The sequence below is a fragment of the Watersipora subatra genome, chromosome 7, assembly GCF_963576615.1.
Source record: "Watersipora subatra chromosome 7, tzWatSuba1.1, whole genome shotgun sequence".
Classification (NCBI taxonomy): Eukaryota; Metazoa; Bryozoa; class Gymnolaemata; order Cheilostomatida; family Watersiporidae; genus Watersipora; species Watersipora subatra.
In genome coordinates this window covers 33,192,697-33,209,157 of record NC_088714.1, presented here as the reverse complement: position 1 = coordinate 33,209,157, position 16,461 = coordinate 33,192,697, and the positions used below count along the sequence as shown (strand labels likewise).

Below are 16,461 nucleotides of genomic sequence, written 5' to 3'. Positions count from 1 at the left end.
ACATCCACCATCGCATGTTTCAGTTTATGACTTTCTGTTACTACAACCTTCAATTTACTATCCCGATTCCTCCACAATACTATTAGATTATCAACTTCTAAAACACTTTTGTTCAACACACTCAATAATTCCTGATTTCTGTCTTCTCATTTTTGTTTTTGGCATGTAATGAAAAACACTATTTTGTTGGTGATTAGCAATGCCAGTAGAAACCTTTATACATACATACAATGGCGACCCAGAGCAATGATTATAACCTAATCGTAGCTGAACTATATCCATTCAATTTTTTATCCCTGAAAAAATAGGCCGTTTTATTTACGCAGCGACCGCAATTATTTTACAAGAGAAAATACAGCTGTTCAGAGTGAATGCATTTTCCATGTGTAAATAAATCATGGAATTTCCAGAAACAAGTCAGCCCATTGTAAGGCTTGTCTACCTAACTCTAACTCCAATGAACTTAGCTTTTTAGCACACCAGTTAGACGTGCCTTTAGGCAGCTAAACAAGATAGTTAAAACCTGGCATGGCACGCAGACGGATAATTAGTCTCATCTTCCACCCAGTAGTCAGTGCAATGAAGCATAGTGAAACACAGTCGACAGCTCTAGGGACAGCTCTATGGAGAGCTCTAGGGAAAGTCAGATCCACCAGAAAAGTTGAGTTACAGTAAACATTTTGGGGAGAGTTAATATCAGCTATGTGGTGCTAACAACCCCATGTAGCTGTGAGGCAGTTTATAGTGCTCTCTCGACCACTAGTACCAATTTATAGAACAGAGATGAGAGACGAGCAAAAATAGACCGGATAACAAAGAATGAGATAATTAATTTAGAAAACAGTGTAACATAACAGGAGCTCTTCAGGGAGCATATACATGTATGTTATTGCAGTTGGTTATTGGTGCTTGCAAATAGCCTACATGCAGGATACACACGTGGCTTTCGGATTACAATCAGAAACTTCATATGTAAGAGAGTTGCTGTAATCTTTGTCTCGATTGGTACATGATAACAACGTCAGGTAGGATTTGTTAACAAGCCGGTCGATGCATTGATAAAACCTGTAGTTAGAGTTCTTCATAAAGAGATGAAGTGTTCGACAATCGACAAGTGTTCAATATCTCAGCTTGCGTATTCACGGGCTGAGATAAATCGAATACTTGCTGTATAACAAACCCTTGCTAACAGACTCATATTCACCTTTAACCCTTCAACCGATAGAGTTACTACTGTGTCAGATGCACATCGCTGAAAGCAACATAGAGGATAATTTCCGGGTTGGACACGCGTAGGATTAACAATTTCTTTTCATGTACTCTGTTCAGTGATAGATATTTTGTAGTTCATCCCTTGTTTATCCATAAGCACCCTAAGTCAATGATGAAACTTGATAAAATTGAAATTTCACATCCCTGAAGCCTACAGAGACAGTTTTTAAAGCCAATCAAGAAGCCTATGTGACACAACAGCATAATTTCCTTACACCATAGCAACTGATTGTGAGTGTATTGCATCATTTAGCATTGAATTGCTGCGATTACCTCATCGTCCAGATGCGTAGACTCCATATCGACGGTGAGGAATTGCACTCGTCTAAATATTTCTTCCAGCGTCTCTATATGCTTACAGTTTAGGTGTTCTCCTGCAACAACTGACAGCTATCAGACCCCAGAGCTGCCAGGTCTGGTAAACAAAGCCAAGTATGCTAAAGCTCTCATAGATCTTACTATTTACATTGTCTGTGCTCGTAACAGGGTACAACAAAATCTTAATATTTTTATTTATTATATAATAATAAATTTAATATAGGTCTTTTTTTAAAACCTTCCGAACCCATTCAAAATGTAAACTTTCAAAAAAAAACGCCTAAGTAGCTGAAACAATTTCACAAACATAATAAATTGACATTTTAATCGCTATTTAGGAAAAGTATTTACATTAGTAAGTAGATTACAAAGTAGATTAATTATAAACAAGTATTTAAGAAATTTGCAAATTTACTAAAATACAATCTATTTGTGAGATAAGTTTGATGAGTATCCAATCAGTCGAATTAAAACTTTGTTTCTGCTAATTCATTGTCAAGCTGTGAAGATGTTCTTCGCAGGAGTTGTTATTCCTTTGAAGATATAATTTCAGGCAAACTCCATAGTCAGAGAATGTCACACGTAATTGATGCTCATAAATTCTTGTTGATTATCGTGATAAAATTGAAGTAGATCCACAAATAATCAGCTAGTGCATATCACACGGTTGTTAACCTTTTCCAATCATTTATAGCTATCCATTTACAGTGTCAGTGACACCGAGGCTAATTATATTTCAAAGTTCAACAGAAGTAAAAAATTTTGTTTAAAATCGATATTATATATCATATTAATTTATATTATATTAAACTAGTGCAAATAGCTAGAATAGAAATAACAGCACACGGTTTTGAACTCAAACTCTAGTTGTGGCCTGCAAAACCTAATACAGTCAAACATGGATAACTCGAACTTCACGGGACCGAGCAAAAGTGTTCGAATTATCAGAGCGTTCAAGTTATCAGAGCACTGTCACAAGTCCATGTATTTACTTATTTATTAGTAGATACATGTACATATGCAAACTATAATATAAATCAAAAGCACAAATGGCTTGTTTCAAATTAAATGCTTCTAATGTAAAGTTTAAAACGTTTTTATCAAAAAGTATAGAGATTTTTCTATCACTTGAGATTGGTTTGTTGTTTGAGGTGATGTTATTGCCAGGACGTTTTTTAGATTGACATTGGCAAAACTTGATCGTTGTTGAAATGCTCAAAAGAAAAGACATCTTTTTCTTTTGAGCGTTTTACCCACGATCAATTTTGCCGATTTTTCTTGAAGTTTATGCAAGATTACCTTACTTTACCTGGGATTCGTTAAGAGCAACACTCCGAGGCAGTTCAATTAGAAGTTTTACGAGGTTTTACGGTACATTGTATATCACTCACGCTTTTTGAATGGATACTTATTGAATGTACACACGTATTCTGTGTTTAGGTCAAACGATGAATAGTTTTTTTTAGCTAAGACAACATATACGTTTAATTACAACAATTTTTAAGACGTTTTAAACATTCAACATTCCGACGTTGATTCAACACGGAATCAACGTCGGAAAACTATTCGTCACGGGCTAGCCGGGTCACGCACTCAAGGATTTTCGCCACGCACATACAAAACAACATGCTGTTTTTGTTTTGTATGTGCGTGGCGAAAAGCGCGCGCATGACCCGCCAAGCCCGTGCTATTCATCGTATATCAGTATAAATCAAATTTCACCAAACTTTTAGAAAAGTTGTTGACAAAAATATTTTGCCGATGGTAGTAATAACAACGCTTATGAATTACGAAAAGATGAGGTTTACCTCTATGGCTTTGAATAAAGTGATTTTCTAAAGCGATAACAACCGTTTCGGTAGCCGTTGGGCAAAAAAACAGTTCGAATTAACAGTGTTGAGTTCGAGTTATCTATAGCAATTTATCATTACGTGGGAACGGACCAAAGAAACCGTTCGAATTAACCATGTGTTCGAGCTATCCGTGGACGAGTTATCCATGTTTGACTGTATTGTCATTTCCATGTAAAGGATCTTTCGTAAGGACCGTTTCTTGGAGGAATAAACGTTAAATGTTCACTTGCAACAAAATTCACATTACAGTTATTTGGTATCAAAAGATTCACCAGGTCTTACTCTGCTGTGTTGTAGGTGCAAAATATGTGGAAATGTGATTAAAAGCTCTTGCAAGCTCAAAAACGAACAGTTAATCGCCGCCATCACGAAACTGCCGTAGATCGGAATCAGTTTATTTCTCTGACGTAATCAATCCATTTGGTTATTGTTTTGACACCTGATGTTTACACGTGAATTGAAAGGCCAATAAAAGGCTCAATATAAAACTTCTCGTATAGCACTAGTTTACGACAAACACTTCGGGTTTCACCGAAGAGCCCTTATCAAATATAGATGCTCGCTACTTTACAGTTTTGTTTCGGCTTGGTCTAATCGTCTAGTCGTAATCTGATCGTGTGACCCATACTTCCTGCCAAACAGCGCGAATAATTTCTGTAGCATTTTTCTGCTATCACAGGAGATCAACAGGCTTGTCATGTTTATCAGAGGATGATATGCACTCATTCGAGCTAAGGTTAAAAATTAAACAAATTTTTACGGTAGGTTTTGAGATATCAGTGCTCAAAATGACAGCATTACAACGATGATGAAATTGACGCGCAAGAACAATAGACATGGTTTTATTGAATGTGTGAAGTATATTTGTGAAAATATTTCGACGAATAAGGTTGCATGAAAATGTAAACAGAAGCCATCTTGTTCAAGTATGTTCCATTTGAGCGATTTTGGAAAGAGATTCTAATCTACGGCGGTCTCGTGTGGCTGCGATTAACTGTTCGTTTTTGAGCTTGTAATCACATTTCCACATGTTCTGCACCTACCACACAGCAGAGTAAGACATGGTGAATTTTTTGATACCAAATAACTGTAATGTGAATTTTGTTGCAAGTCAACCTTTAAGGAAAAGCTTCCTTCAAAGGTTAAATCTTCATAGTTTTGTAACCTATGAAACTCAAACAATCTTTGATGCACATTAAACACCGAGTATGATACAAGAAACCAAAAATAAATACACATCTGACACATTTATTGACTCTATAAGCAATATTAGCGACGTGTTTTTCAACACAAGTTTTGACTTTTAATGAAAGTGGACAAGACATGGAGAGTTGAATACTAGGAAGTTGTAGATCTAATTTTTGAGACAATAACGAGCACACTGGCAGTCTCATGTCCGGAGAGAGATTATCAGGTGTAATAACTATGTGCACAATTATTTGGCAAAGTCTAATGTGACCGACTGGTGCAGGTGCTGCCTTAGCAACTAATAAGCCAATGCTGTGAGTTCGAATCCCACATAATGCAATCTTTTTGCACAACCTTAAATGTGGTGACGCACCGACACGGCTCTTATTATAGTAAATATTGCGAAACATTGACCAAAGGTTTTCCTTATATTATTTTTCAACTAGCATCATTTTTACTTTAGGCTCAGCCTCAGTATTTATTGGAAGTTAGACTTGAGGCATTGGAGCTCCGAGCAGAGGTTTGACCATACTAGTAGAAATAGTGTGACTAATTGGAGATCGTGTTAGTTAGAAACATTTACTAGTTACTTTGTATGGTTCCGGAGGTGTTTGACTATTCAGTGAGAAGACATGTCAGGTAAAATTAGCTGATATTATAGAAAGACTTGATGCATAGCTCGTAAAACATAGACACTAACAAAAACCATTTTCACAGACATAGGGAACATAAGCTAGATTTAGCAAACTCATATGGAATGCAGCTCACCGCCATCATACAAAAACCATAGCTTTCTTATATATTTCTAATACAAAAGCTTGCAAATAATTAATACAACTACGGCTTCTCAAATATTATAAATACTCCTGAGTAATACAGACTATTACGCAGACTATAGACATAGATGTATCTATGAATAGCTTACATTGTAACACACTTACACCAGAGAGTAATACAGAGTATAGACTTACATGTATGTGTATCTATGAATAGCTTACATAGTAACATACTCACACCAGAGAGTAATACAGACTATAGACTTAGATGTATCTATGAATAGCTTACATAGTAACATACTCACACCAGAGAGTAATACAGACTATAGACTTAGATGTATCTATGAATAGCTCACATAATAACATACTTACACCAGAGAGTAATACAGACTATATACTTACATGTACATGTATCTATGAATAGCTCACATAGTAACATACTCACACCAGGGAGTAGTACAGACTATAGACTTAGGCTATATAGTAGTCACCAGAGAAAAAATTATCGTAACAAAAACATTTAGTATATATATAGATATATTAAAATTTCAGTAAACGCAAGTGGAATGTACAAGCCTCGAATGCAGCTATTCAGTGTAACATGGCCGAGGCAACCTTTACAAACAGACAGCACAAGACAAACACTCATCTCCTCTAATATCTCTGCATTTTTGGAACGAGTCTAGGGAAATCGATGAAGCCACGTAACTGTAATTAGATTAGCATTTCTGAGAAAATATGTGATGGTGATTTAAATAAGATTGCCTCCTATGGATGATCACCTGTTTGTTAACATAGCAGATGAGAAAGACAAATCAAGTTTCAACTAAGCCAATTCAGTTTCCATGAACCTGTGTCGCAGCAGAGTATGTAATTATAATGGGGTGCTAAAGGAACAATTGCATAGCAAACAAAATGAACAAACAAGCTATCAAAACACAACAGCCAGCACACAAGCTAGATAAACATTAAACATAAATAATAAAATATAGTTTTATTGTTATTCTTATAGTTATTTGAACCTGTTTGAAACAAAAAATGACATTCTTAATAAGTGAATTAAGAATGTTCATCAGCCTATTTACACTGAATTCAACTGCCTTTTTTTAATATCTAAAAATAATCCACTGAAATTCACAAGTGTAATGGCTACAGTAATTTGCATAAGCCACATCTGCTTACTGGTTAATGGATGTTAACAACAGCCCCCCCTTGCCCCCCTCCCGGCTTACTAAATCATAAAGCTATTACACGAACACACATGTCTTGCATATGTAGTGTACATACTTTTCATATGTAGTGTATGTATCATTCATACATAGCGTATGTACCTTGCATATGTAGCGTACGTACCTTGCATATGTAGTGTATGTACTTGCATATGTAGCGTACATACCTTGCATATGTAGTGTAGGCCCTATGTACCTTGCATATGTAGCGTACGTACCTTGCATATGTAGTGTATGTACCTTTCATATGTAGTGTATGTACCTTTCATATGTAGTGTATGTACCTTGCGTATGTAGCGTATGTACCTTGCATATGTAGCATATGTACATTGTATACGTAGCGTACATACCTTGCATATGTAGCATACGTACCTTGCATATGTAGCGTACGTTCCTTGCATATGTAGCGTATGTACTTTGTACAATTTTATTTGTTAAAATGGTCAACTACTCTTCAAATTTTAGTTCAAATGCTAAAATTGAGCAAGATCATTTCATGGCCATCAATTGCTGAAGTCTTGTTATTTACACAAATAAGATCATTATTTATCATTATATGTAGAAGATCATTATTAAATTTTACCTTTTAATGTTAGAAGGTTGATCCTCTCACCAAAATCTCTGATGGACTGAAACAGACAGAACAATGTACCCTGTAGACAAAGATAGCGAGCAGGAAACAACAATATTTAACCACACGGACACTTCTGGTCTCGTGACATAACAAGAATCAGAAACAAGCCAGTCTAACAATTAGGAGCAAAGTGAAATATAACACAGAAGCCATAGGACCACAGTCTCAATGTGTGCGCGCGTGCGTGTGTGTTTATTTCATCAACAAGCAAACAAAAAATATACACAGATTAAAGTTATAATAATAAAGAGCAGAAAACATATAGTCAGGTGTGTAAAAAAGATATAACCCGAAGAGATGATGATGGGGCCCATTGCAAAATGGCAAAGCCAGCAGTATGCGAGCCCGAGTCAGCAGCACAAAGCAAGATAACAACGAACACCCGACAGAGTGAAGAAAGAGCCTCAGCTCCACCTTAAATTTTCCTAAGATTTTATTTGTCTTAAAACAGTCGGCAGCTTATTCCACGGCGCAGGTGTAGCAAAATTATAGGATCTTTGACCAGCAGATGTTAGATGATGTTTGGGAACAGGGAGCGATAGTAATTGATGATGAGTATGGTACTGTGATAGGTGACAGAGCTACTAGAGTAAAACAATTCATGAGCTTGAATGAGTAATTTATACTTATAAAGTTTATCTACAGTTAAGATATCTAAATTGACAAATAGGTCTTTAGTTGGAAACCCGAAAGGCTTAAGGTTAATTATATGCAATAATTTCTTTTGAAATATGATTAATCTTTTTAGATGTATCTGCGGTGCATTCCTCCATGTTTCAATTGAGTAACACAATTTTGAATGAATAAATGAATAATAGAGCATAATTAAACTTCTTTTTGGGCCGTACCCACTCAAACGATAAAAAATTCTTGAGATGGCTCGAAAATCCAATAAAAGTTTACGAATGTGTGAGGACCAGCGCAAGTTTTTATCAGTTGTGATTCCAAGGAATTTAACTTCATCTACTGCTTTAATTGGCAAGTTATTTAAAGTGATATCCAGATTGAAAGTTGATTTGTTTTGATAGGTCTTAAAAATGGTGTAATACGTTTTTTCTGTGTTGATAGTTAATTTGTTATTGTGGCACCAAACACTTAGTTTACTCAGTTCAATGATCACTTTATGAATAGTCTCATTCAGGCTTTTCGAACTCAAGAACAAAGTTGTATCATCAGCATACAGTAAGGGGGTTAGGTAGGATAAACATTTATGGAGGTCATTAATGTAGAGCAAGAATAGTGCAGGACCCAGCACAGAACCTTGTGGTACACCACATGTTATGTTACTAGGATTTGAGTACGAATCACTTATTTTTGTAACTTGAGTTAAATAATTTTGTATCCAATTAATTGTGGACTGAGTAAAGTTAAACTGCTTTAATTTCTGAAACAATATGGTGTGGTCGATGGTATCAAAAGCTTTTCTAAAATCAATAAAAATTCCCAATACACATTCTCCTCTCAATGTACTAAAATATAACACAGAAGCCATATAACCCCAGTCTCAATGTGCTAAAATATAACACAGAAGCCATAGGAACACAGTTCCAATGTACTAAAATATAACACAGAAGCCATAGGACACCAGTCCCAACGTATTAAAATACAATACAGAAGCCATAGAACCCCAGTCCTAATGTACTAAACATGCTCAACAAAAAATTAGTAAGACTGTACATAAATAGACTTGGATGACAAAACTTTTAAACCAAGTAAAACATAAAAAGATAGGAACTTGCTGTTGCGACAGATTCATAAATCAAATTTGCACTCCAGAGTGACGTTACTAAGTAGCGTGTACATATTTCCTGAACCATGTTAGAGTTTATCTTACTCTGATGTCTAATATATAGACATGTACACCGCGTTTCTACACATTGAAAAGATTATTTGGACAAGTCCTTATTTTTGTAAAACATAAATGTAAGGCGTTGCCACAGAATAATATAAGATCATATGTAACAATATTTCATCAACTCTAGTTGACTGTCTAGTTGAGACCAAAGCAGGTTCACAAGCTAATACAATGCTGAGTACACTTCAAATTTTTCTTAACATATTACAACTGTCTACTGCTAGCATATAATGCTAGTAACTCTCATATCTAAATGCTAAGTAACTTTTTGTGTTTTTGGCAATAAATTAAAACTAAATTTTAAAAATTAAACAGCACAAGGTTTGAAATGATAAGAATAAAAATTACAAGGGATCTTAAATACAAACTGTACATCATTCACAACAGTTGCAATCTCAGAAATGATCAATGTTCATATGATAATGATATGCTTCATATATCAAAGGGCATGTTGTAAAACTGATTCTTTAAAAAATAAATGTCATAGAAAAAACTATTTTTCAAGGTCAAAACTTCATAGCTTCGATGCATTTCTATATCTCAAAGAATGAATTGTAGGACCAGACTTCATAGCATGAAAACACAGCGAATGTTGCCTGGTAATAACTATGTTTCCGTATTTCAAGAAATCTTTAATGCATAAACAACTGCCATTGCCCTATTATAGAGAGGATTCACTGTACTCTATCTCGGTACCATCATACACGGCGAGTGTATTTTTGAGTTAACTACAAGTACCGTATATCCCCGCACATAAGTCGATTTTAAAACACTAACTTTTTACAAAACTTAGGGGTTCGGCTTAAGCACTTAACTCTGAATTTCTGAAAGCAATAAAAATGACATCATGCTAACTTAATATTAGCAACTACAATTCGATCCTTAATTAACTCAACTTTATTAGCAGACTAGCTGTACTACCGGCGTTGCTCGGGTAATAAAAAAGTCTTTGGACAGAAAATTGATTTGTATTCAACATATAACAATATTTGCCATTCTAATTTTCAATCTACATATCATGAGGAAAGTGTTTTGTGTAGTTGAAATAATTTAAGAAAAAATAAAAACAACTGTAAAGGTTTTCAAACTTTGTCAAACAACTGTAACTTTCAAATTTCATATCATGAGAAAAAGTTTTTGCGCAAGTCAAATAAATTGAAAAAAATAAAACAACTATAAAAGGGTTTAGGTATTAATGTGGAATAATTAGCAATAGCTAAATTAAGTCTTTATGCTACGATTACAGTAAAAGATGATTCGGTAATAATACAATTAAAGGTCCAAACACACCACACAATTTTATCGCGTACGTCATGAGGAGGGCGGAGATATAGCTGGCGTCTGCCTAAACACACTTGAGCGATTCACCAGCAAACGATATAATGGGTACGTTCACAAACTGCCAATAAAATCCGTATCATCAGTTTCTTCGGGGTTGTTAATAAATTTAGGTAAGTCAATATGGCGCCGTCTAGATAATGACGTAAACAACTTCCGCTTTGGTTATTAGGCCTATCGCACTTTCATGTATTGTACACTGCTTACACTACAAGAAGACATAAGAAAAAACTATTCTTGTATTTTTAATAGGAATATTTTACGATTTTTACATAAAGTTTACTTTATAGAAATTATTTATATGCAATATATTAAATATTTACCATTCTCAAAATGGTAAACCTGCGCAACGATTGACTTCCAATGATGGTTTTCAGTTATGATTTTTTGTAATTTCTGTGTGTTATGTCATACAGGACTGGGAATGCTTTTATTAAATTTATGAACAATTCAGTGTTTGTTTTGATGATGTTTCAATCACAACAAAATAGCAAAATGTTGCTGCTGTACGTACATTGGTGAACATGGATAAGAAATAATTACCTGCTGTAAAATTGCATTCTGGGAAAAACCAACCAATCGAAATGCATCTCGCTAACGATAAGGTTGTGATAGAGAAGGTCTAGCGTTATCGCTCTGCATGAACTTGTTGAGCGAGTTCTAGCGCAGATTAGCGCTACGCATCGCGGTACCGCGCTAAATATCGCCAAGTGTGTTTTTACCTTTATACGAACTGAAAAAACAAAATAAAAATCCTGAATATGTTGAATTAATAATAACAATTCTTGCATAGAAGTGTGTGTGTATAAAAAAGGTTACTGTTCCACCAGAAGCTATCCATCATAACTTTGAATATGATGATACTGGTACCTCTCAATACTGGTACCTCTCAATACTGGTACCTCTCAATACTGGTACCTCTCAATACTGGTACCTCTCGATACTGGTCCCTCTCAATACTGGTACGAAAAACATTTCTTAACAGGGGCATCGCAACGCGTGGGCGCTATGCTAAAATAATTAGCGTGCGCATACTGGTATATGATAACTTTTTAAATCATTACGCCTTGTATGGCTCAGTGGTAGGGTGCTTGGATTTTAAACTTGTGGTGACAATCTCTGTGAGTTCGAATCCAACAAAATGTGGAATATTAATTCTAATATTTTAATAGCTATAGCTGGACACATACATACAAACTTTGGAAAATTATAGATCCTATTGGAAAACCGCTGTTTCCTGTTACAATAAAATTTAGTCGGCTCGCTGAAAACATAGAAACCCAAACTGATGTTGTTTGCGTGTTTGCACTGAAGTTCCATCCATCTACATGTAGTACCGTCTAATAGGTAGTATATCCAACTACTATTAGACGGTACTACATGTCCTACTATATCCAATTCTACCATCCAACTAAGCCTTTCCAGTATCCATGAATGTATATACTCCTGAGTCCTGACCATAGGGCTCGTTAGCTATAGTTTGAATGTATGTACAGTCAAACATGGATAACTCGTCCACGGATAGCTCGAACACATGGTTAATTCGAACATTTCCTTTGGTCCGTTCCCACGTAATGATAAATTGCTATAGATAACTCGAAGTCAACACTGTTAATTCGAACTGTTTTTTGCCCAACGGCTACCGAAACGGTTGTTATCGCTTTAGAAAATCACTTTATTCAAAGCCATAGAGGTAAACTTCATCTTTTCGTAATTCATAAGCGTCGTTATTACCACCATCGGCAAAATATTTTTGTCAACAACTTTTCTAAAAGTTTGGTGAAATTTGATTTATACTGCGATACGATGAATAGCACGGGCTAGCCGGGTCACACGCGCAAGGATTTTCGCCACGCACATACAAAACAAAAATCGCATGTTGTTTTGTATGTGCGTGGCGAAAATCCTTGAGTGCGTGACCCGGCTAGCCCGTGATGAATAGTTTTCCGACGTTGATTCAACACGGAATCAACGTCGGAATATTGAATGTTTAAAACGTCTTAAAAAATGTTGTAATTAAACGTATACGTTGTCTGAGCTACAAAAAACTATTCATCGTTTGACCTAAACACAGAATACGTGTGTACATTCAATAAGTATCTATTAAAAAAGCGTGAGTGATATAGAATGTACCGTAAAACCTCGTAAAACTTCTAATTGAACTGCCTCGGAGTGTTGCTCTTAACGAATCCCAGGTAAAGTAAGGTAATCTGCATAAACTTCAAGAAAAGACGGCAAAATTGATCGTGGGTAAAACCCCAAAAGAAAAAAATGTCTTTTCTTTTGAGCATTTCAACAACGATCGAGTTTTGCCAATGTCAATCTGAAAAACATCCTGGCAATAACATCACCTCAAACAACAAACCAATCTCAAGTGATAGAAAAATCTCTATACTTTTTCATGAAAACGTTTTAAACTTTACATTAGAAGCATTTAATTTGAAACAAGCCATTTGTGCTTTTGATTTATATTATAGTTTGTATATGTACATGTATCTACTAATAAATAAGTAAATATATGGACTTGTGACAGTGCTCTGATAACTTGAACGCTCTGATAATTCGAACACTTTTGCTTGGTCCCTTGAAGTTCGAGTTATCCATGTTTGACTGTATATACTCCTACTACTATATATATGTTGGCTATAGTTAGGCTATAGTTGCGCTGTAGTATACTTTTAATTTTGTTTGAGAGATAGAATAATAAATGTTGTTGCTTCTTCACTCATCATTCCCACTTTCTTTCATTCCCACAACCCTTAACTTCGGAGTCCCTGGTTGGTTGCAGGGAAGGTGCATTAGTTTATAATTATTGTCAACACAACGCGTAGTATCTACGTAACAATGACAGCGTAAGAAATCAGCGAGTCAAACCGGATACTGTTTACTCAATCGGAAACAGCGGTTTTCCAATAGGATCTATAATTTTCCACAAACTTTGAGAGATATATATATAAGTGACCCATAACAAAGGTCACCACTATAATCAACTCTTTAGTTACCAAATAAATTTTTATGGAGACAAATATTCGTTAAACCAAATATTTGATATTGGCTGCATATACTGTGAGTTGTCATGACATTTGATCAAATTGATTAGCATAAAATTTTTCAACATCTGATGCCATAAAAAGGCCACAAATGTGTCGCAGAATCAGTTTGGGCACTTTATGTCCTCTTCATACCATCGTGGTGGACAAGTTAAGCATGTTCCGAGTCAGACGAGTTACCACTACGTATTACTATAGCTTATGGTATTATTATTACTGTTGAAAATAGATACCCATTGTCACTACTATTATTGCCGAATATATATTCATCAAAAGTTCATTGGTCTAGAACTTGTGAAACCTTTTGATCATGGCAAAGAACAAATAGCTATAAAAATGTGCTTTTGTAAAGCAAAACAGAGGTCAGAAACTAACACACTTTTTTATTAGCTCAACGCAAACAGATGATTGTTTCCTTTTGTTTAAGCAGAGACACGATAGGCTAATTGTACAACTACTCAAAAAATCAGAAGCCTTTCATACTAAGCATGCAAAAGCTGCTAAATTTTTACAAACATTTGCTCTGATAGATACGTACGGCGTATTACGATTTATAGTGTCGGCTTATAGGTGATGTAAGCTTATATATGGGGATATACGGTAATGTATAAGACCGATTGAAACCAAGGTTGTTTTCAAACTTGTACACAATAGGTGTACATAATGGGTGTACACGATGGGTGTACATAATGGGTGTACACAATGGGTGTACATAATGGGTGTACACGATGGGTGTACATAATGGGTGTACACGATGGATGTACATAATGGGTGTACAAGTAGGGTGCTTGAATTAGAATCACCTACCATTCCCAATTGTCAGGAAATTGTGGTAGTTTTAGCCTAAATTGGGATACACATAATAACCAAATACATGATAACCAAGTCAGGTAAGGCTCATTTATAGCGACTAAATGCATGCACATGGGTGCATGCATTTAGTCACTATCAATGAGTAACCCTGGCCTGAGATCTATGTAAATAGCTTAACGGTTTTTGGGCTATGACAAATGAATGCTTGCCATATAACATATTTGGTCTTTGATAAAATGTTTTAATTGGATTCATTCGCATGTCATCGATAGAGTAATTGCCACATTTGTTACACACTGCTGAAAGCGACAGGTAGATAATAACTCAGTTTGTATACATCTATGTAGGCCTAAATGACTGCTATCAAGTACATCATTTGGTGATAAATGATTTATCAAGTGTACCCCTCTGAAGTACAGATAAGAATCTGAAAACATTCCAATAGTTGCCCTCTCTAAGAAATAAGCATTCATTATGTGAACCAAAAAGGAGAAAGTAGCCAAAAGCCATTTTCCAATAGATCATCCAATCTTCATCTAGATATATACATCTAGATGTTTACATCTAAACATTTACATCTATATTTAAACATATACAGTCCATGTAGACATCTATATGCAACAATATTCATCTAGACATTCACGTAAAGATCTCCATATCCATACATGGAAATCTAAACATTCACAAGTAGACATTACGTTTAGGCTAGTGCACCTAAATATTTACCTCTAGATATTTATTATATCTAAACATATACCTCTAGATATCAACATATAGACATCTATATCTACACATATCAAAACATTCACATATAAATATCTACATCTGAACATTTAATCTCCTTTTAACATGCTCAGAGACTACCAACCTTCAGTTGTGTTATTAGCTTTGTAAGTGGACGGACGGAGTGTGCACTACATGAGCTAGTATAAGCCGACACAAGATTCTCTGTGGTACATAAGCTCACTACAATATCACAAAAATGGTGAGTCAAAATTACGTTTCTCTGAACCAAATCTGAAGTCTTTTCTTAGTTTTGCATTTCCACCAAACAGTCTAGTAACAACTGTTTAATCAATACAAGCCCATAAAACATTATAGATTCCAATGGAACATGGCTTATGTGTCTGCATAACAATGATCAATATTTTAATGAGCAGGAAAAGAAAGATGCATTTCGAACTTGAGCATGTAGATGTGTTTATTATTTTGTTAAAAGTTGTTAGTCAGATTTCTTGCCAGTTGAACACCTCACCAGACAGAATGAGCTTTTACCAACAAAAAGTAAAACACTGTAACAGTTGTTGGATAGCAGAAAAAGAACCCTCTAACAGTAAAACCTAACAGCAGAATTCGAAGGAACCACATGATAACAGGGTGTATGTATGAATAATTGCGCAAATTAAGTAAGTGATCAAAAATGAATATGTATCAGCTACCAGACCTCACTACCCAGTTACATAATTTCAGGTTGCCTACCATTGTACCAAGGGTTGGGGGCATGTGCAAATCCCTTGATGAGTGCTTGACCTTCTGGAAATGAAACTTTTTTTCTTGGTTTTGCTCCAGATTGACTATCTATAGCAGCCATTGGAGGCTTGTTAAGGCTCGCACCAGCAGCAATGTCTGAAGCACGAGGTGACATGTTGCTGTCTGCTGCTTGACTGTTTATAGGACGATCTTGAATTTGATGATAAATTACGGACTGGTCAGCACTAGTAGGATCTACCTTGAAGCGTGTAGAATTGAATGAGGTATTGCTATTTGGAGGCACAATATTGTTGGGGGCAGTAGAAGAAACAACGGGAATATCAGATGAGTTCCATAGATTGGCATTTTCATTGGTCGATGTGGGTGATAAAGACAACCCATTAGCTAGTTGATCATCTGATACGGTGACAGACAGTTGGTCTTCGGAGAATGCCACAGACAATTCCGGAGTGGTCATCAATCTTACATCCATGCCTAATCATTAGTTTTGCATCAGGTTGCGAACTTGCTAATAGCGTTAACCTAGAGCATTACGGCTGTTTATTATCCAACTTCTAAAATACAAGTAATGGCGCGATGTAATAGCTGTCAGAAGATTGCGAAACTCCGTCTGTAATTCAACATGAAAAAGTTATTTTTGGTCA

At 35.6% G+C, this 16,461-nt stretch overlaps 1 protein-coding gene across 2 annotated transcripts in view; it reads right to left on the bottom strand.

Annotated features, from left to right (window-relative positions):
- The window catches only part of LOC137399498 (protein phosphatase 1 regulatory subunit 37-like), a 43,783-nt gene that overhangs the window by 26,413 nt on the left and 909 nt on the right, over positions 1-16,461 (bottom strand). The window contains exons 2-5 of one of the 2 annotated variants that reach the window (XM_068085637.1): positions 15,806-16,371; positions 15,195-15,292; positions 7,220-7,265; positions 1,546-1,646 (exon numbers count right to left, since the gene is read on the bottom strand). In XM_068085637.1, coding sequence (XP_067941738.1) covers positions 1,546-1,646; positions 7,220-7,265; positions 15,195-15,292; positions 15,806-16,289 — 729 coding nt within the window. In that variant the 5' untranslated portion in view covers positions 16,290-16,371. Of the gene's footprint in view, positions 1-1,545; positions 1,647-7,219; positions 7,266-15,194; positions 15,293-15,805; positions 16,428-16,461 lie in introns of both variants that reach the window. The other variant, XM_068085636.1, reaches the window with a different exon arrangement.